The following is a 22,864-nucleotide window of genomic DNA, read 5'->3' on the forward strand; positions in this document are numbered from 1 at the left end:
GCACAGTATGATTAGGGACGCCCATCAGAGTTAGATCAAGAAAATGAATGGTGTGGGACATCATATGAACCGACAAACCTCAAATTATAAGGATTGTCGTTGAGAACTGATAAAAGAGGGTATGGCAGGCACATCACCGCTCCAAATAATGATCAAATCGTCGATGTACCTGCCATACCACTCCACAGCCTCCATGAACGGATTAGCAACGGTATAAATATACCGCTCCTCCCAATAACACATAACCAAATTGGCAAACTTGGCCCCCATTGAAACTACCTGTATTTGCAAAAAGAAAAAATTAAAGGAAAAATAATTATGGATTAAAAGAAATTCTGTGACCTCCAAAACATAACTGAGTTTCAGAGAATGCTGACTATATTTGTGTAAATGAAACTCCAGAGCAAGAAGAGCTGTCTGATGGGGAATGGACGGACAAACCGATACCACATCTGTGGTTAACCAAATGAAATTTGTCGACCATTTTCTATCACAGAAACTTCTTAATACATCACCCGTGTCCTTGACGAACCCAGGGACACGTTTGACTAATGGCTGTAAAATCGCATCCAGCCATTCTCCAAGTTTTTCCGTAAGGGAGCCAACGCCGGACACTATGGGGCACAGGGGTGGGGGGTTCAAACCTTTATGAATTTTAGGTAGCGCATGGATGATGGGTGCGACGGGCGATTCCACATTTAAATAGGCAAATTGTTTATGACCCCAAAAAAAATACAAAAAACTGATCTCTGCCTTTATACACAGAAGATCTAAATATTGTTTTGAATACACCTCAATAGGGTTTCGTTCTAATGTTTGATATGTAGAAATGTCCATCACAATATCCATCACTTGCTGTTTGTGGACTGATTTATTCAAAACCACTACTGCGCCCCCCTTGTCCGCCATTTTTATGATGATATCCTCCCTATTTTGCAGCTCATCTAAGGCATCTCTCTGCAATTTAGTTCAAATATGGGATTTACCATCTTTTATTTTTGCTTTATGTATAGAAAAAAGCTCCCTTTCAATGACTTCCTGAAATACTTCTATTCCTGTTGTACGTGATTGAAGGGGATAGAAACGCGGGTTTGCGGTTTTAAAATCTTTCACCACAGAATTAAGGATAAAGCAGGTGAGCTGCACTATTAGGCCTCATGCACACGACCGTTGTGTGCATCCGTGGCCGTTGTGCCGTTTTCCGTTTTTTTTCACGGACCCATTGACTTTCAATGGGTCCGTGGAAAAATCGGAAAATGCACCGTTTGGCAGCCGCATCCGTGAGCCGTGTTTCCTGGCCGTGAAAAAAATATGACCTGTCCTATTTTTTTCACGGCCAACGGTTCACGGGCCCATTCAAGTCAATGGGTCCGTGAAAGAACACGGATGCACACAAGATTGGCATCCGTGTCCGTGATCCGTGGCCGTAGGTTAGTTTCATACAGACGGATCCGAAGATCCGTCTGCATAAAAGCTTTTTCAGAGCTGAGTTTTCACTTCGTGAAAACTCAGATCCGACAGTATATTCTAACACAGAGGCGTTCCCATGGTGATGGGACGCTTCTAGTTAGAATACACTACAAACTGTGTACAAGACTGCCCCCTGCTGCCTGGCACCACCCGATCTCTTACAGGGGGATATGATAGTACAATTAACCCCATCATATCCCCCTGTAAGAGATCAGGGCTGCCAGGCAGCAGGGGGCAGACCCCCCCCCTCCCCAGTTTGAATATCATTGTGCGGCCCCCCCCTCCCCTGTTGTTAACTCGTTGGTGGCCAGTGTGCGCACCCCCCTCCCTCCCTCTATTGTTTTAATACATTGGGGCCAGTGTGCGCGCGCCCCCCCAACCCCCCCTCCCTCCCTCTATTGTTTTAATACATTGGGGCCAGTGTGCGCACCCCCCCAACCCCCCCCCCCCTCCCTCCCTCTATTGTAATCATCATCGGTGGCAGCGGAGTAGAAGATTTTCATACTTACCTGGCTGCTGGCTGCTGCGATGTCTGCGTCCGGCCGGGAGCTCCTCCTACTGGTAAGTGACAGGTCTGTGCGGCGCATTGCTGTCACTTACCAGTAGGAGGAGCTCCCGGCCGGACGCAGACATCGCAGCAGCCAGCAAAGTATGAAAATCTTCTACTCCGCTGCCACCGATGATGATTACAATGGGGGGAGGGAGGGGGGGGGGGGTGCGCACACTGGCCCCAATGTATTAAAACAATAGAGGGAGGGAGGGGGGGTTGGGGGGGCGCGCGCACACTGGCCCCAATGTATTAAAACAATAGAGGGAGGGAGGGGGGGTTGGGGGGGCGCGCGCACACTGGCCCCAATGTATTAAAACAATAGAGGGAGGGAGGGGGTGGGGGCACGCGCACACTGGCCCCAATGTATTAAAACAATAGAGGGAGGGAGGGGGGGTTGGGGGGGCGCGCGCACACTGGCCCCAATGTAATAAAACAATAGAGGGAGGGAGGGGGGGTTGGGGGGCGCGCGCACACTGGCCCCAATGTATTAAAACAATAGAGGGAGGGAGGGAGGGAGGGGGGTGTGCACACTGGCCACCAACGAGTTAACAACAGGGGAGGGGGGCCCACTGGCCACCAATGAGTTAAAAACAGGGGGGGGGGGGTCTGCCCCCTGCTGCCTGGCAGCACCTGCCAGGCAGCAGGGGGCAGTCATGTACACAGTTTTTTTGTATATTCTAACCTGAAGCGTCTCCATCACCATGGGAACGCCTCTGTGTTAGAATATACTGTCGGAAATGAGTTTCACGATGTAGCTCATATTCGACAGTATATTCTAACATAGAGGCGTTCCCATGGTGATGGGGACGCTACAAGTTAAAATATACCATCGGATTGGAGAAAACTCCAATCCGATGGTATAACAGAACTCCAGACTTTACATTGAAAGTCAATGGGGACGGATCCGTTTGAAATGGCACATATTGTGTCAACATCAAACGGATCCGTCCCTATTGACTTGCATTGTAATTCAGGACGGATCCGTTTGGCTCCGCACGGCCAGGCGGACACCAAAATGACTTTTTTTTCATGTCCGTGGATCCTCCAAAAATCAAGGAAGACCCACGGACGGAAAAACGGTCACGGATCACGGACCAACGGAACCCCGTTTTGCGGACCGTAAAAAAAAAACGTCCGTGTGCATGAGGCCTTAGGCCTAAGTTTTTATTAAAAATAGTAAAACCGGCAGCTTTGACTTGTACAGTAGAAACACACACACACACACACACACACACACACACACACACACACACACACACACACCAGCCTGCATAGAAAATTACATGGCAGCAGCACCCCCCTACCCAGTTCCTCCACTTCTGCACACAATATTACATGGCGCCCACCCCTGCACACAATATTACATGGCCCCTGCACACAATATTACATGGCCCCCGCCTCTGCACACAATATTACATGGCCCCCGCACACAATATACATGGCCCCCGCCCCTGCACACAATATTACATGGCCCCCCGCCTCTGCACACAATATTACATGGCCCCCGGCTCTGCACACAATATTACATGGCCCCCGCCTCTGCACACAATATTACATGGCCCCCGCCTCTGCACACAATATTACATGGCTTCCGCCCCTGCAACACAATATACATGGCTTCCGCCCCTGCACACAATATTACATGGCCCCCGCCTCTGCACCAATATTACATGGCCTTCCGCCCCTGCACACATATTACATGGCCCCCGCCCCTGCACACAATATTACATGGCCCCCGCACACAATATTACATGGCCCCCGCCCCTGCACACAATATTACATGGCCCCCGCCTCTGCACACAATATTACATGGCCCCCGTCTCTGCACACAATATTACATGGCCCCCGCCTCTGCACACAATATTACATGGCCCCCGCCTCTGCACACAATATTACATGGCTTCCGCCCCTGCACACAATATTACATGGCTTCCGCCCCTGCACACAATATTACATGGCCCCCGCCTCTGCACACAATATTACATGGCTTCCGCCCCTGCACACAATATTACATGGCCCCCGCCCCTGCACACAATATTACATGGCCCCCGCCCCTGCACACAATATTACATGGCCCCCGCCCCTGCACACAATATTACATGGCCCCCGCCCCTGCACACAATATTACATGGCCCCCGCACACAATATTACATGGCCCCCGCCTCTGCACACAATATTAAATGGCCCCCGCCCCTGCACACAATATTACATGGCCCCCGCACACAATATTACATGGCCCCCGCCCCTGCACACAATATTACATGCCCCCCCTGCATACAGACTGACACACTCTCTCCCCGCGATGAGCGATGAGCAGCCATCCGTGACCTGCTCTGCATACAGCCTGAGCTCTACAGCTTCTGACCCTTCTATTCAAGCTGCCGATTCACGTGACCCGGTGACGTCAGGAGGTCCGGTTCCTGTATGGAGTTTAGCCGCTACCGTTCTCGCACACTTCGCTCTTTCCAATCTCTCTCTCTGCGCACGCGCGGCGTTCTGTTTCCATGGTGACGAACATTTCCAGGTAAACAAGGCAGCATGGAGGAGCCCGGGGACAACGATTACACGGTGTTCGTCGGGTCCTCAGAGCAGGACGTGATGTGCAGTAAGATTTTCTGGAACTCGGTCACCCTGCAGCCGCCGCTGGAGTCCAGGCTGGTGTCCGGGGACGTGGAGCAAAGGCTGAGAGCCGCCGGGGGGGCCAAGCCGCGTGAGTAACAGCCTGTTCACACCTTGCGTTCCTGCCCACTCTGATTACGATTGATAAGATCAGCCAGGAGGAGGCTTTACTGCTCCCCGCCTGCAAGTAGTGTCTGGTGTGGAAGTGATGCTCTGTCCTCCATAGTATGATGGTCCCCTATAAAGCCTCATGTACAGCAGTTACCCCCATAGTGGTCCCCTATAAAGCCTCATGTACAGCAGTTACCCCCATAGTGGTCCTCTATAAAGCCTCATGTACAGCAGTTACCCCCATAGTGGTCCTCTATAAATCCTCATGTACAGCAGTTACCCTCATAGTGGTCCTCTATAAAGCCTCATGTACAGCACAGTTACCCCCCAGAGTGGTCCCTCTATAAAGCCTCATGTACAGCACAGTTACCCCCCCAGGAGTGGTCCTCTATTAAAGCCTCATGTACAGCAGTTACCCCCCATAGTGTCCTCTATAAATCCTCATGTACAGCAGTTACCCTCATAGTGGTCCTCTATAAAGCCTCATGTACAGCACAGTTACCCCCCAGAGTGGTCCTCTATAAAGCCTCATGTACAGCACAGTTACCCCCCAGAGTGGTCCTCTATAAAGCCTCATGTACAGCACAGTTACCCCCCAGAGTGGTCCTCTATAAAGCCTCATGTACAGCAGTTACCCCCATAGTGGTCCTCTGTAACTCCTCATGTACAGCACAGTTACCCCCGTAGTGGTCCTTTGTAAAGCCTCATGTACAGCAGTTACCCCCGTAGTGGTCCTCTATAAATCCTCATGTACAGCAGTTACCCCCATAGTGGTCCCCTATAAAGCCTCATGTACAGCACAGTTACCCCCAGAGTGGTCCTCTATAAAGCCTCATGTACAGCAGTTACCCCCATAGTGGTCCCCTATAAATCCTCATGTACAGCAGTTACCCCCATAGTGGTCCCCTATAAAGCCTCATGTACAGCAGTTACCCCCATAGTGGTCCCCTATAAATCCTCATGTACAGCAGTTACCCCCATAGTGGTCCTCTGTAACTCCTCATGTACAGCACAGTTACCCCCGTAGTGGTCTTTTGTAAAGCCTCATGTGTGGCACAGTTACCCCCATAGTGGTCCCCTATAAATCCTCATGTACAGCAGTTACCCCCATAGTGGTCCCCTATAAATCCTCATGTACAGCAAAGTTACCCCCATAGCGGTCCTCTGTAAATCCTCATGTACAGCACAGTTACCCCCGTAGTGGTCCTCAATAAATCCTCCTGCATGTCACAGTTACCCCCCATAGTGGTCCTCAGTAAATCCTCTTGTATGTCACAGTTACCCCCGTAGTGCTCTGGTGCTTTTCACTGTTGGGTATCTGTAATAATGGGAATGTGAGATGTCCATGCAGGGCCGGGATCGCAAAGCAGCCCTGGCACACAAACCCCAGCAGCCCACATATGATGCCATGTACAGATAGTGGTGCACGATGAATTCTGCTGTAAATGTAGCTTTACTTGGCCAGGCTCCTATGTAATGCATCAATGCAGAAAAGAAAAGACAAGTGCCGGACAGAAATGCCCAATCACATGGTCAGGGACATACCACAGCCACATACCCTGACAAAGCAGAAAACACCTCCTCAGCGGGGTCTGATACCGCTGTGGAGTACAAAATATCTCCCTAAGGGCTCTTTCACACCTGCGTTATTGTCTTCCGGCATAGAGTTCCGTCGTCGGGGCTCTATGCCGGAAGAATCCTGATCAGGCTTATCCTAATGCATTCTGAATGGAGTGAAATCCGTTCAGGATGCATCAGGATGTCTTCAGTTCCGGAACGGAACGTTTTTTGGCCGGAGAAAATACAGCAGCATGCTGCGCTTTTTGCTCCGGCCAAAAAAACTGAAGACTTGCCGCAAGGCCGGATCCGGAATGAATGACCATTGAAAGGCATTGATCCGGATCCAGCCTTAAGCTAAACGTCGTTTCGGCGCATTGCCGGATACGACGTTTAGCTTTTTTAGAGTGGTTACTATGGCTGCCGGGACGCTAAAGTCCCGGCAGCCATGGTAAAGTGTAGCGGGGAGCGGGGGGCAGGGCCGGCCTTTGGGGTGTGCGGGCTGTGCGGCCGCACAGGGCGCCATAGCAACAGGGGCGCTGGGCGGCCGACAGCTCGCAATGTAATATGCGGCAGACGAGGCTGCACTTGTGTTCTCCCTCGGGGCGCCCCCTCCATCTCCTCCTCCCCTGTGTCTGACCTGCCTGCTGCCCCCGCAGCTGCCAATAAGAAGAGACATGGGAGGAGGAGGGGAGGGGCTGAGGCCACTGCGCCACCAATGAAGATAACTGACCTGTAATACAAATACAGGAGGCGGGTGCCCGGAATCAAATAGCCGGCACCCGACCTCTATGACAGGGAGCTGCGATCAGCTGCAGTTGAGTTAACCCTTCAGGTGCGGTACCTGAGGGGTTAACTGCCGCTGATCGCAGCTCCCTGTCACAGAGGTCGGGTGCCGGTGTTCCGGAATTTTCTGCTACCCGGAAAATTTTGCTACCCACGTCACTTCCGGTAGTGACGTGGGAGGTGTGTCACCTACCTCGGCTCCTCATTGGCTCTGCCGGGGGTTGGTGGCGCAGGCGCAGAGGATTCCCAAGTAGCGTGAACGCGCCGAAGGTAGCAGAAAATTCCGGGCCACTGCGCATGCGCGAAAAAGACGGCCGAACGTAGCAGAAAATTCCGGCTTCGCGCGTGCGCAGTGGGCCGGAATTTTCTGCTACCTTCGGCTCCTACTGCGCCTGCGCCGAGCCGTCTTGTTTAGCAAGCAGAAGGTAGCAGAAGATTCCGGTCTACTGCGCATGCACGAAGCCGGAATTTTCAGCTACCTTCGACACCTACTGCGCCTGCGCCCAGGACCAATAACATTTGAACTACTTTAGGCGTGCATGCGCCGTGGCCTGTCATTTTAACCTCAGTACAGAAAGCGAGCCTGTTATACTTGCGCATGGACATGTACAAATTTGCAAACCATTTAATTGACTCGGCGCTACTGCGCCTGCGCCAAGTCGTCTTTTTGGCGCAGGCGCAGTAGCGCCGAGTCAGTTAAATGGTTTGCAAATTTGTACATGTCCATGCGCAAGCGCGAGTATAACAGGCTCGCTTTCTGTACTGAGGTTAAAATGACAGGCCACGGCGCATGCACGCCTAAAGTAGCTCAAATCTTATTGGTCCTGGGCGCAGGCGCAGTAGGGGCCGAAGGTAGCAGAAAATTCCGGCTTCGTGCATGCGCAGTAGACCGGAATCTTCTGCTACCTTCCGCTTGCTAAACAAGATGGTTCGGCGCAGGCGCAGTAGGAGCCGAAGGTAGCAGAAAATTCCGGCCCACTGCGCATGCGCGAAGCCGGAATTTTCTGCTACCTTCGGCGCGTTCACGCTACTTGGGAATCCTCTGCGCCTGCGCCACCAACCCCCGGCAGAGCCAATGAGGAGCCGAGGTAGGTGACACACCTCCCACGTCACTACCGGAAGTGACGTGGGTAGCAAAATTTTCCGGGTAGCAGAAAATTCCGGAACACCGGCTATTTGATTCCGGCACCCGCCTCCTGTATTTGTATAAGAAACGTTGGTGGCACAGTGCGCCCCCCCCCCCTCAACACCCCAGTATAAGAAACATTGGTGGCACAGTGCGGCCCCCTCCCCCCCAACACCCCAGTATAAGAAACGTTGGTGGCACAGTGGGAAGTGCCAATGAGGGTTAAAAAAAAATAAAAAAAAATTAACTCACCTCCTCCAGTTGATCGGGTAGCTGCCGGTCTCCTGTTTCTTCAGGACCTGTGGTGACGTCACTGAGCTCATCACATGGCCCATTACCATGGTGATGGATCATGTGATGGATCATGTGATGCATCATGTGATGAGCACAGTGATGTCACCAAAGGTCCTTTGACAGGTTCTGAAGAAAGAACAGGAGACGATCAATTGGAGGAGGTGAGTTAATTATTTTTTTATTTTTTAACCCTCATTGGCACTGCCCACTGCGCCACCAATGTTTATTATATGGGGGGTGCACTGCGCCACCAATGTTTATTATACTGGGGTGTTGGGGGGGCACACTGAACCACCAATGTTTATTATATTGGGGGGCGCACTGCGCTCATGTTTGTTATATTGGGGGGGCGCACTGCGCTCATGTTTGTTATATTGGGGGGCGCACTGCGCTCATGTTTGTTATATTGGGGGGCGCACTGCGCCCATGTTTGCTATATTGGGGGGGCGCACTGCGCCAATGTTTATTATATTGGGGGGGCGCACTGCGCCACCAATGTTTATTATACTGGGGTGTTGGGGGGGCACACTGAACCACCAATGTTTATTATATTGGGGGGCGCACTGCGCTCATGTTTGTTATATGGGGGGGCGCACTGCGCTCATGTTTGTTATATTGGGGGGGCGCACTGCGCTCATGTTTGTTATATTGGGGGGCGCACTGCGCTCATGTTTGCTATATTGGGGGGGCACACTGCGCCAATGTTTATTATATTGGGGGGGGGCGCACTGCGCCACCAATGTTTATTATACTGGGGTGTTGGGGGGGCGCACTGCGCCACCAATGTTTATTATACTGGGGTGTTGGTAGGGGCGCACTGCGCCACCAATGTTTATTATATTGGGGGGGGGGGGCGCACTGCGCACAACGACGGGTTAGGGAAATTTCACAGCAGAGTGCGCATGCGCTGGGAGCCTCGCCGGCGGTTAGGGTAGGGAAAAATTATGGGCCAGTGCACAGGTGCGGTGATCGGATGGATGTTCTCAGCTGGACACCGGCCGACACTGCGCATGCGCTGGGAGCCTCACCAGCGGTTAGGGTAGGGAAAAAGCACTGGCCCGTACGTAATTTTTCCCTTCCCTAACCGCTGGTGAGGCTCCCGGTGCATGCGCAGTGTCGGCCGGTGTCCAGCTGAGAACATCCATCCGATCACTGCGCCTGCGCACTGGCCCATAGTTTTTCCCTACCCTAACCGCTGGCGAGGCTCCTGGCGCATGCGCACTCTGCTGTGAAATTTCCCTAACCTGTCGTTGTGCGCCTGCGTGGCGCTGCACACCTCCTCACGTCATGTCCGGTGCGACCGGAAGTGACGAGGGTAGGGAGATCTCACGAAGTAGGGAAGTATAACATTACACCGGCCTTTGGGGTGTGCGGGCTGGTAACTACTTGGTTGGATAGTCAGCCAGCCTATGCCATGATGCCAGCAACAAGCAGTGTTTTTTTTTTTGGGGGGGGGGGGGGGGGGCGCCACAAGGTTAGCTCGCACAGGGCGCCTGAACACCTAAGGCCGGCCCTGGGGGGAGCAGCATACTTACCATCCGTGCAGCTCCCGGGGCGCTCCAGAGTGACGTCAGGGCGCCCCAGGCGCATGGATGACCTGATCGCATGGCACGTCATCCATGCGCATGGGGCGCTCTGACGTCATTCTGGAGCGCCCCGGGAGCCGCACGGACGGTAAGTATACCGCTCCCCTGCTCCTACTTGGCAACCAGGACTTTAATAGCGTCCTGGGTGCCATAGTAACACTGAACGCATTTTATTTATTTTTTTTATAAATGTATTTATCATTTTTCATACATCTCTTAAAACTGGAAGCCAAAAAAATCCCCAAGTACACAGGGGGATATACATTGCAAAATACTAAAATATACATCATCATGTATTACATAATTGCTAAATACACTACCTTTGCTAAATACACTCCCCTTATCTAACTTAATTTTGCTTCGCAGAAAAAAATACATCCGAAAGGAAACCATAACCTCGCCCCCCGTTTGACGCGCGTTTGTGTGATTGACTGCAGTGTCCTATGGCCACAAACGCGCGTCAAAACGCCCCAAAGAAGCTCAAGAACTTTTTTAAGCGTAGGGCGTTTTTCATCGCGTTTGAACGCGCTGTAAAACGCTCAAGTGTGAACCAGGGCCATAGGGAAGCATTGGTTTTCATGTGTTGAGCGTTTTACAGCGCGTTTGAATGCGCTGTAAAACGCTCAAGTGTGAACCCAGCCTTATAGACCCTTGAGACTCTATTACCACTACTATCAACATAAGGTCATCTAGAGAAACAGCAGCTTTTTAAAAAAATAATAATTTTCCTTTAGGTATTAGAGCAATCAAATGAAAGTTATGTTTTAACATAAGGGTCAGAAACAGGGTTTTGTTTAGCCTCTTGGTTATTAGTTTTTCTATGTAAGTTCTCTGGATCAATGAGATTTTTTCCCTGTATGGTTTTTATATGGAGAGCAATGTCCAGTGATAACAGAGAGGACTATACTGTATATTGTACGGGATGGTGCAGGGGTTATACTGTATATTGTACGGGATGGTGCAGGGGTTATACTGTATATTGTACGGGATGGTGCAGGGGTTATACTGTATATTGTACGGGATGGTGCAGGGGTTATACTGTATATTGTACGGGATGGTGCAGGGGTTATACTGTATTGTACGGGATGGCGCAGAGGTTTTTATGCTCTTTGATGTGACAATTATCTTAGGTTTTCCTATCGCCCACCTTTGATGGCGCTGTATTCATATTTTTTGGGGAGTGGACATGGGTGCGGGGGGGCCGGGGCGGGTGTCCCTGAATGGCAGTTTGGAAATGTGGTCACCCTACCCCGCAAGCATTAAACCTTTTTCCCATTTCCTTTCACTTTCTTTGTTCACCCCAATTCTTCTAGTGTCTCCCAACACTGCTATACTAATCTCCAGTGGGGCATAATGCCCCGTTGCTCTACTAAGGTCCTGGAATACTTGCATCCAGTAGCCCTGCACAATGGGGCAATACCAAATCAGATGAACAAAATCGGCCCCCTCCTTACTGCAGTTCCAACATTTTGCCTCCCCTGTTTTATACATCTTGCTCAATGCCCAGGGAGTAATATAGGTCCGGTGGAGGATAAAAAACTGCATCAGTCGGAAATTACTAGAAATGTTACTCCTTTTTATATTTTTATAGATTCTTCTCCAGTCCAGAATAGACGGTGCCACCTCTTGTGCCCACGGATCCGTCTTCAAATGCTTTCAGTACACTTGCGTTTTTCCGGATCCGGCGTGTAATTCAGGCAAGTGGAGTACACGCCGAATCCGGACAACGCAAGTGTGAAAGAGGCCTAACAGCACCAAATAAATGCCACCATGCAGCACAAAATACCACACCAAATGGAAAAGGACTTAGGAAAACTAGAGGAATGGTAAAAAATCTGGCAACTAAAATGTAATGTTGATAAGTGCAAGATAATGCACCTGGGGGGGTAAAAGCCCAAGAGCAGAATATAAAATCAGTGATACAGTCCTAACCTCAGTATCTGAGGAAAGGGATTTAGGGATCATTATTTCAGAAGACTTAAAGGTGGGAAGACAATGTAATAGAGCAGCAGGAAATGCTAGCAGAATGCTTGGGTGTATAGGGAGAGGCATTACTAGTAGAAAGAGGGAGGCGCTCATGCCGCTCTACAGAGCACTAGTGAGACCTCATTTGGGGTATTGTGCTCAGTACTGGAGACCATATCTCCAGAAGGATATTGATACTTTGGAGAGAGTTCAGAGAAGAGCTACTAAACTGGTCCATGGATTGCAGGATAAAACTTACCAGGAAAGACTAAAGGACCTTAACATGTATAGCTTGGAAGAAAGACGAGACAGAGGGGATATGATAGAAACTGCTAAATACATAAAGGGAATCAACAAGGTAAAAGAGGAGAGAATATTTAAAAGAAGAAAAACTGCTACAAGAGGACATAGTTTTAAATTAGAGGGACAAAGGTTTAAAAGTAATATCAGGAAGTATTACTTTACTGAGAGAGTAGTGGATGCATGGAATATCCTTCCTGCAGAAGTGGTAGCTGCAAATACAGTGAAGGAGTTTAAGCATGCATGGGATAGGCATAAGGCCATCCTTCATATAAGATAGGGCCAGGGGCTATCCATAGTATTCAGTATATTGGGCAGACTAGATGGGCCAAATGGTTCTTATCTGCCGACACATTCTATGTTTCTATGTGGTAAAAACAATGTTTCCTTCATTCTGCAGGTCAGCAATACCACATTTATATAGTTTTTTTTTTTGTGTGTTTTAATACCTTAAAAAAATATATATATATTTTTCTTTGAATCACCATTTTCTGAGCCTCATACCCTTGGCACTGCTCTGATCATCAGTAGGTTGTGTCTAAACTCCAAGCGCCATAAGGAAGTTGTGATGTCACAGGGTCACATGACATGCTAAAGTCAGGTGGGTTTGAAGCAGCTGCAGGATGTAGCAACAGGGTAGTATCTACATCCCATGGTACCATATTTTTCGCCCCATAAGACGCACTTTTTCTTCCCCCAAAATGGGGGAGAAATGCCCCTGCGTCTTATGGGGCGAATGCTGTCAGTTTTACATCGCAAGCTGCGATGTAGGAGCGAGCGGGGACTCGGGGAGGGACTGGGAGGAGGATCTGGGGGCCGGCAATAGCGGCGGGGCGGTGCAGTCAGTGTAGTATAGCACCACCCCGCCGCTCTGGTATACTAATATACGATGTCATATTCAATTAATAATTATCAAACATGCCCCCTCACTCCTATTACTACCTTACATCCTAATCGCTGCTGTTGAATTCATGCAGGCCGGGCGGGCGGCAGCGTAACTCTTGTCACGTGCCTGCGCCGCCTACTTTATGAATGAAGCAGGCGGCGCAGGCAAGTGACGTCAGTGAGACGCGCCGGCCTCCCTGAAAACAGCAGCGATTAGGATGTAAGGTAGTAATAGGAGACAGTGAGGGGGCATGTTTGATAATTATTAATTGAATATCACATCTTATATTTGTATGGTGGCGGCGACGGCGGCGGCAAGGGGGGGGGGTGCGGCGGCGATCTGTGGATGGCACAGTTATGGGCTGGGGGGTCTGTGGATGGCACTGTTATGGGCTGGGGGTCTGTGGATGGCACATATACAACAGTGCCAGCCACAGATCCCCCCCCCTGTAACAGTGCCAGCCACAGATCCCCCCCTGTAACTGCCAGCCACAGATCCCCCCCCCCCTGTAACAGTGCAAGCCACAGATCCCCCTGTAACAGTGACCGTCATCCACAGATTCCCCCCATAACAGTGACCGTCATCGACAGATCTCCCCCATAACAGTGTCCGTCATCCACAGATCCCCCCCATAACAGTGTCCGTCATCCACAGATCCCCCCCATAACAGTGTCCGTCATCCACAGATCCCCCCCATAACAGTGTCCGTCATCCACAGATCCCCCCCATAACAGTGTCCGTCATCCACAGATCCCCCCCATAACAGTGTCCGTCATCCACAGATCCCCCCCATAACAGTGTCCGTCATCCACAGATCCCCCCCATAACAGTGTCCGTCATCCACAGATCCCCCCATAACAGTGTCCGTCATCCACAGATCCCCCCCATAACAGTGTCCGTCATCCACAGATCCCCCCCATAACAGTGTCCGTCATCCACAGATCCCCCCCATAACAGTGTCCGTCATCCACAGATCCCCCCCATAACAGTGTCCGTCATCCACAGATCCCCCCCATAACAGTGTCCGTCATCCACAGATCCCCCCCATAACAGTGTCAGTCATCCACAGATCCCCAGTAATAGTGCCATCCAAAAACCTAGGTGCGTCTTATGGGCCGGTGTGTCCTATAGGGCGAAAAATACGGTAATAAAGAGTAGTATTATAATACAAGAATAATAATAATATTAATAATTAACCTTAAAGGGAACCTGTCATGTGGATATTTGAATATAATCTAACTAATTATATACAATCATTAACTACTAAAAGGTGCCTTAGATGTATTCACTTACTGGTGTGACAGATGGTTACCTCATAATATACACACAAAGATGCCGCATGCTAATGAGCTGATTCGAATCCAGCGTGATGTCATTGAGTCCAGCATATATTTAATTCAGAGCTATAGCCTCTCCCCCGCCCACCTGCTGCTGATTCATATGGAAACAAACTGTCATTCAGCAGCAGGTGGGCGGGGAGAGTCAGGAGCTCATAAATATTCATGACTCATCATTATCAGCTGGAGCTTTTCTATACAAGATGTTGGCAGATTGACTGGGTCAATTAAAGAAAGTGACCCAGCATTTTGCTAAGAGAATCAGTCACTTATTTATGTTGCCCTTAGTTAGGACACCATAAAACTGGTGACAGGTTCCCTTTAACGATGATGTGGCGCATGGTCACTCTGAAGTTGAGTCTTTGAATGTCACATGATCCTGTGAGATCAGATGGTCCTTATGGTGCGTGGAGTTTAGACAGTACCTATCAGTGCAGTTCCTGTACTCTCAGGGGATTAAGGGTAAAGACAAAAAGACACAGGCCGGAAAAGACCTACATGTCGGCCTGTGTCTTTTTGGTCCCTAAGAAATCTTTTTCAGTTTTTTCATAAATGCCAAAAACAGAAGCCCTGTTCTCCTGATCAGTGAGGCTCTCATTCGTTAGAATATTCTTTTAAAGGGATTCTCCGGGCTTTGGGGAAAATTCTCCTAGTAAGGCCTCATGCACATGACCGTTGTGTGCATCCGTGGCCGTTTTCCGTTTTTTTTCGCGGACCCATTGACTTTCAATGGGTCCGTGGAAAAATCGGAAAATGCACCGTTTGGCAGCCGCATCCGTGATCCGTGTTTCCTGGCCGTGAAAAAAATATGACCTGTCCTATTTTTTTCACGGCCAACGGTTCACGGACCCATTCAAGTCAATGGGTCCGTGAAAAAACACGGATGCACACAAGATTGTCATCCGCGTCCGTGATCCGTGTCCGTTTTTTCCTATCATTTCAATGGCAAACTTGACTTAGATTTTTTTTTCATTTTTCATGTCCGTAGATCCTCCAAAAATCAAGGAAGACCCACGGATGAAAAAACGGTCACGGACCTACGGACCCCGTTTTTGCGGACCTTAAAAATAAACGGTCGTGTGCATGAGGCCTTACGCTGATTAGGGATGAGCTGGCGGTGTAAATGCATCGCAGGTTACCCGATGAACAAGCAAAAACGCATGTTCACCGGGTAATTATATATTTTGCAAAGCACAAAAGATTATTGTTTCCCAGTGGCAGATAGAGCTGTGTAAACAATGAGTCAGTATGAGGAAGAGTGATGGCAGTAGAGATCACTGCATGTAAATGCACCGGTCTCCTCCACCAGGGATCAGCAGATTGTCGGGAAGGAACGGACCCATTGAAGTCATTGGGGCACATTTATAAACACTGGCTTTTACGCTGGTCTTAATTAGGGATCGACCGATTATCGGTTTTACAGATATTATTGGCTGATACTCAGGATTTTCAAATTTATCAGTATCAGCATCTATTTTGCCGATAACGAATTGGGAACAAGGATCGCGCTGCTGTCAGCGCGATCAGTGTTCCCCCAGCAACACAGGGGAGAAGGAAGCAGTGTCTCCCTCCCCCTGTGCCGCTGCCACAAATGAGAGGAGAAGAGGAGGCGAGGGGCTGTGGTCACTGCGCCACCAATGTTAACTCACTCATTCATTCAAATTCAACAGGAGGCGGGAGCTGGCTGCAGAATCATAAAGCCGCACCCGACCTCTATGACAAGTAGCTGCCATCCACAGCAGTTAACCCCTGCCGCCCCTGAGGGGTTAACTGCCGCAGATCGCAGCTACCGCTCATAGAGGTCAGGTGCAGCTATATGATTCTGCAGCCAGCACCCACCTCCTGTATATGAATTAATGGGCGAGTTGTCTTCATTGGTGGCGCAGGTCGCCCCAACCCAAGCCCCCCAGTATTAATCATTGGTGGCAGTGGCCACAGGATCCCCTCCTCCTCATTGGTGGTGCAGTGGCAGCTTCTGATCGGAGCCCCAGCAGTGTAATTGCAGGGCTCTGGTTACCATGGCAGCCAGGACGCTACTGAAGCCCTGGCTGCCATGGTAAGCTCCCTGCTGCTGTGTGCACAGAGCACAGGTAGAGTGTGAAGTCCTATTCACCCTAATAGAGCTCTATCAGGGTGAATAGGACAAGGGTTCTAGCCCCTAAGGGGGCTAAAAGTTAGTAAAAATAAAAATAAAAAAAACACAAACAGCAAAATATTAAGTATAAATGAAAAATAAAGATTTACAAAAATTTTTAAAAAAAGCTACACGTTAACAATAAACATGTTCATTTTCAGCAGATTTGTGTAGGAATTTTTAGTTTTTTCAAAAATGAAAATACACAGAATATCGGCATGAATCTATCGGCCTTAAAAGTTTGCAGATTATCGGTATAGGGTCTAAAAAATCAATATCGTTCCATCCCTAGTCTTAATTGCCCCTCCTGCGCTGCCATAGTACATGGCTAATTTATGACGAGGCACGCGCCTCATCATAAATTAGGTGCGCATATATATATATATATATATATATATATAATATAGCAGTCGGCATTCACTATTGAGAAGGCAGGGAGACACGGAACAGCTGTTCTACACTGTATAGGGACAGTTCTAATATACAGCTTTCCGTATCCTCCTGCCTTCTCCATAGCGAGCGCTCACCGTAGCTGCCGCCCCGGTTACACATCGCTCCCGACATACAGGCTTACACAGGAACGGTACAGAAACAGCAGGGAGCTATGTATGTATATCTATATACATATAGGATAGAGGCAGTGAGGGCAGCAGTCAGCCTGGAGCACGTCTCCACAGTTCAGCAAATAGAAGACGGGGAGCTCTGCTGATGCAAGAAATGGGCCACTTCAGAGCTATTTTTCTAATAGAAATGTACAATTTCAGTAATTAAAGTATATTACAAAAATAGTCAGTATCACTGCCCGTACACATTACAGAAAGAAAAAAGAATGACAGTTACACTTTAACCACCTCAGCTCCCCTAGCTTAAACACCCTTAATGACCAGGCCACTTTTTACACTTCTGCACTACACTACTTTCACCGTTTATTGCTCGGTCATGCAACTTACCACCCAAATGAACTTTACCTCCTTTTCTTCTCACTAATAGAGCTTTCATTTGGTGGTATTTCATTGCTGCTGATATTTTTACTTTTTTTGTTATTAATCGAAATTTTATGAAATTTTTGCAAAAAAATGACATTTTTCACTTGTAAATTTTTTTTTTAAACGACATCCATATATAAATTTTTCTCTAAATTTATTGTTCTACATGTCTTTGATAAAAAAAAAAAAATTTGGGATTAAAAAAAATGGTTTGGGTAAAAGTTATAGCGTTTACAAACTATGGTACAAAAATGTGAATTTCCGCTTTTTGAAGCAGCTCTGACTTTCTGAGCACCTGTCATGTTTCCTGAGGTTCTACAATGCCCAAACAGTAGAAAACCCCCACAAAGTAGTTTGAAATCAAAATGGATTTCACAGGATTTTTTTCACAGACTTTGATTTCAAACTACTTTGCACGCATTTGAGCCCCTAAAATGCCTGGGCAGTATAACTACCCCACAATGGGTTCGTGGACCAATTTGACCGCAATTCATGCTTTTTGGTTAGACCCATGTTGAAAAATTTTAAATTTGGAAACTTGGACGGGTTTTCACCGGAAAGACTGGGCATAATAGCTTCCCGGGTTGGCGGATATAAATTGAGTGGCATACCAATTTGTTTCAGCCACAACTAAGTCTAAGAGCTCCGCAGTCAAGAACAGCTCAAAAAATCCCAGTGCCGAACCGATCTGAGCTGTCTCAACCCAAACTCCAGACTGGGCGGTGAAAGGGGGAACTAATGGTGCGGCTAAAGTTGGGGGACTGCCAATCAGGGTTTGCCAGCACCTCAGGGACTCTAGGGGGTCTACAGGCCTGTCTGTGCGGTGGCTGCGACGGGGTAACTATTGCACGTGCCACCGTACCAGCTTCAACTGCCCTTCTGGTGCTCGCCACTTCACCATGTTGTACGGCAGTGCTGGTACTAGGTCCAGGATAGGCTGCGCTGCTGGTGTATGCCTCACCACGTAATCCGACAGCGCCAGCCCCACTCTGCTGCCTTTGAAGCGGATCCTGCGCAACCTGTGGTCTAGTAACACGGGGCCGGATACGCCTGGTGGTATTAGGGACCTCAACCTCCTCGTCCGAACTTTGGGTCAGACTGCCACTGCTTTCTACAGGCTCATATTGTGACCCGCTAGATTCGTCAGATGAGGGTTCCCATTCCTCATCCGACTGGGTCAGAAGCCTGTAGGCCTCTTCAGAAGAATACCCCCTGTTTGACATTTGGGCAACTAAATTTAGAGGGTATTCCCTGAGACTACCCAAGAAAAAAAGCAAGCCTGTCTTACAAATGGGAGGCTAGCAAAGTACCAGAGGCCGCTGCGGTTGATAAAAAATATCAAAACAGATTTTTTTATCGCCGCAGCGCTTGTAAAGTGATTGTGCAGTGATAAAAAAAATATATATTGTCACTGCGGTGGGGCGGGCGTGGGTGAACGCACGTGTGGGCGACCGATCAGGCCTGATCGGGCAAACACTGCGTTTTGGGTGGAGGGCGAACTAAGGTGACACTAATACTATTATAGATCTGACTGTGATCAGTTTTGATCACTTCCAGATACTATAAAAGTACAAATGCTGATTAGCGATACGCTAATCAGCGAATAACGGACTGCGATGCGGTGGGCTGGGCGCTAACTGATCCCTAAACTACCTAACCAAGGGGCCTAAACTATCCTAAAACTATCAGTCAATACCAGTGAAAAAAAAGTGACACACTGATCACTTTTTTCCCTTTCACTAGGTGATTGACAGGGGCGATCAAAGGGGTGATCAAGGGGTTAATTGGGGTGCAGGGGGTGATCTGGGGCTAAAGTGTAGTGTTTGGTGTACTCACTGTGTAGCCTGCTCCTCTGCTGGATCCAACCAACGAAAAGGACCAGCAGAGGAGCAGGGCAGCCATAGAACACATCATATTTACTAATATAAAGTGTTAGCTTGCTTCTGATTTGATTTTTTTTTTTTAATCGCCAGCCTGCCAGCAACGATCATTGGCTGGCAGGCTGGTGACGAAATACAGCTCAAACTTTTGCTGGCCCGTGATGCGCATGCGCGGGCCGGCTTTGACCGAAATCAGGCCGGCGCGTCCAGGAGGAATTACAGGGCTGCCGCCAGGACGCGATCCTGCGCGGTCCTGTAGCGGTTAAAATAGTCACCAAAAGCCCTTTGGGACTATTTTTACACCAGCCAAACATAATAAATGACCCTCCAATGAGTCCGCAAAAAAATATGCGGACAGCACACGGACTACTTCTGTATTTTCAGGATCCACTGTTTCCCGACCACAAAATGTTTAGTGTCATATACATGAGACCTAATAAGAAAAAGAGACCGGCACTCACTTCTGGATTGCAGTGTATCTTCAGCCATCCAGAAGTGAGTGGCGGTGCCTTTTTTCTTATTTGTTGGGGGACGCGATCACCACACCAGCCAAAAAACCGGAGTGCCGACTTATTTATATACATATGACAGCCGTACATTTGCAAGTAAAGTCTGGGCACTGTAGACTTTTCAGTTTAAAGTATTGATTCCCTGTCCAATATGAACATGAGGTGCGGTGTATGCCGAGGTCCACCTGTCTAGCCGCACTGTATGCAGACCTTGTGTAGGCCTCGTCGGGCCATAAATCCTCTAATCGCCACATTAAATAGGCCCTGAGTTCATGAAAATGACACTTGAGCAGAAACCGCCTTGTCAGGAATACATAATTAAAGGGATCAATACACATTTGCTTTTACTCATTGATCACATATCATTAATTATTGTAAATGAAAAGTCCAGTCATTATGATGAGAAATGGTTTATGAGAACGGAGAGATCCTGGTACCTGCATAGTCATTATGGGGGGGGGGGCTTGGCTGATGTATCGCTGATGGGGGATTATTGTGTTCAGTGCGTCTGGGGCAATAGTTACCAGTATTTCTCATTTTCATTGCTAGGCAAGAATTACACAGGACAAGAACTGGAGGATCTCAGTAAGTATGAAACACGAGCATTATTACTGTGTACAGGATGAGTGACCATAATGCAATATATACACTTATTGGCAAAAAAAATAACGCACGAGAAGGAGTTGTTGGCTTTGAATGAAATCGTGCATGTTCCCGCAACGCACCCGCACCTTTTCCCGCAACGCCCGTCTGAAAGAGGCCTAATAGTTACCCCACATGGGTCTACATAGAAGCTGTGGACATAACAAAAGAGGAAATTTTCACTGGCTTCATATAAAAAAAAATGAAATAAAAAATATATGGCAAACATGTAGATGGCATATAAGGTTATGTTACTAATACAGTGTAAGGACAAATCACATGTATTTTCAGAAACCTACGGAAAACATCTCAACTTATTTACTTGAGGGGTTGTCCCACGAAAATTACTCAACATTTTTTGAACCAGCAATTGGATTTAAATAGTTTTGTAATTGCATGTAGTGAAAAATGTTGTATACTATGCTTAACCACTGAGTTATTTAACCCCTTGGGGACACTTTTCACCAAGTTGCTACGGACGTGATAATATCAAATATGTCTACTTTTATATATATTTTTTTTTTTGTTTCAGCTTTACACGATAAAGCATTTTTTCTGAAAACAATAATTTTGTATTTTTCTGCCGATTTTCACTTTATGTTGTATCCCTCCAAACCTTAAAGTGTTCCATTGGGGGTTCAACCTGCAGCACGAACACTGTCCGCACCTGCGGCTTCCTTTAGGTCCGCAATTCTCCAGCCATGTAATAGGTTTCTTCTCTAGAAATCTGCTGCGGACTAACTTGTCCCTCAGGGTGTGACATCTCCTGAAAGCTATAATGGGTGCCATCAAGGACAACTGGTCCATACTTGAAAGAGACGAATCAATAAAGGAGATAAAAAATGTGGCACCCATTATAGCTTTCAGGAGATGTCACACCCTGAGGGACAAGTTAGTCCGCAGCAGATTTCTAGAAAAGAAACCTATTACATGGCTGGAGAATTGGAGACCTAAGGGAAACCGCAGGTGCGGACATTGTTCGTGCTGCAGGTTGAACCCCCAATGGAACACTTTAAGGTTTGGAGGGATACAACATAAAGTCAATACCCTCATTACCTGTAAAAGTAATAGCGTGGTGTACCTTATTAAGTGTGTATGCGGCAGGTTCTATATGGGCAAAACGATCAGGTGTCTCCAGGAGAGGATCAGGGAACATATAAACTCACTGTCCACGGGAAAAGGCTGCACACGGCTGATAGATCATGTGAGGGAGGAGCACACAGGTAACCATCTCACCCTTAGCTTTGCTGGTATAGAGGTAGTACAGAGTTTACCGCAAGGGGGCGATAGACACAAGGAGCTTCTCAGAGAAAGCAAGTGGATCCTACGTGCGGACGCAATGGGACCCCTGGGCCTAAACGATAAGATCGATGTGGGTGTGTTCCTATAGGGACCCGATCTCTCTCATTAACATGTTGCATATATAACTGTAAGATTATGGTACTATTTAAAAGTTTTGTTTTTTTGTATGTCTTTCACTATGACGCGATTTACTCTGACGCACAGGGGCAGGCGCCGGTCCGGTGCAGTACCTGTTGGGCGCAGGTAATACCACGTCATAGTCTGAATCTCTTTAAGAGCAGGTGAAGGGCTTCACTTGATTAAGGGCCAGATGAAGCACTAAGGTGCGTAACGGCCGTCGCCTAATTCAGCTGGAACACACTCATATATGTTGTCCGCTTTCTACCGAGAATAAAATAATTTGCGTTACAGCGCAAAGTGGTGAGTGCCGTCCTTTTGTCTGTACCTGTATATATAATTATCGAAGCGTACCCGCCTGGTTACATGTGGGACAGAGCACCGCCGGCAGCGCTCACCATGCAAGTTTGGCCTCATGCACACGACATTGACTTTCAATGGGTCCGTGGAAAAATCGGAAAATGCACCGTTTGGCAGCCGCATCCGTGATCCGTGTTTCCTGGCCGTGAAAAAAATATGACCTGTCCTATTTTTTTCACGGCCAACGGTTCACGGACCCATTCAAGTCAATGGGTCCGTGAAAAATCACGGATGCACACAAGATTTTCATCCGTGTCCGTGATCCGTGTCCGTTTTTTCCTATCATTTCAATGGCAAACTTGACTTAGATTTTTTTTTCATTTTTCATGTCCGTGGATCCTCCAAAA

At 48.3% G+C, this 22,864-nt stretch overlaps 1 protein-coding gene across 3 annotated transcripts in view; it reads left to right on the forward strand.

The window, feature by feature from the left end:
• Positions 1–4,534: 4,534 nt before the first annotated feature.
• HOATZ (HOATZ cilia and flagella associated protein) overlaps positions 4,535–22,864 on the forward strand; it is a 63,489-nt gene continuing 45,159 nt past the window's right edge. For 2 of the 3 annotated variants that reach the window (XM_044278470.1, XM_044278472.1), the window contains exons 1-2: positions 4,535–4,730; positions 20,646–20,681. In XM_044278470.1, the coding sequence (XP_044134405.1) occupies positions 4,559–4,730; positions 20,646–20,681 (208 nt within the window). In that variant the 5' untranslated portion in view covers positions 4,535–4,558. The remainder of the gene's footprint in view (positions 4,731–20,645; positions 20,682–22,864) is intronic. The other variant, XM_044278471.1, reaches the window with a different exon arrangement.

The sequence above is a fragment of the Bufo gargarizans genome, chromosome 2 (genome assembly GCF_014858855.1).
Source record: "Bufo gargarizans isolate SCDJY-AF-19 chromosome 2, ASM1485885v1, whole genome shotgun sequence".
Lineage (NCBI taxonomy): Eukaryota > Metazoa > Chordata > Amphibia > Anura > Bufonidae > Bufo > Bufo gargarizans.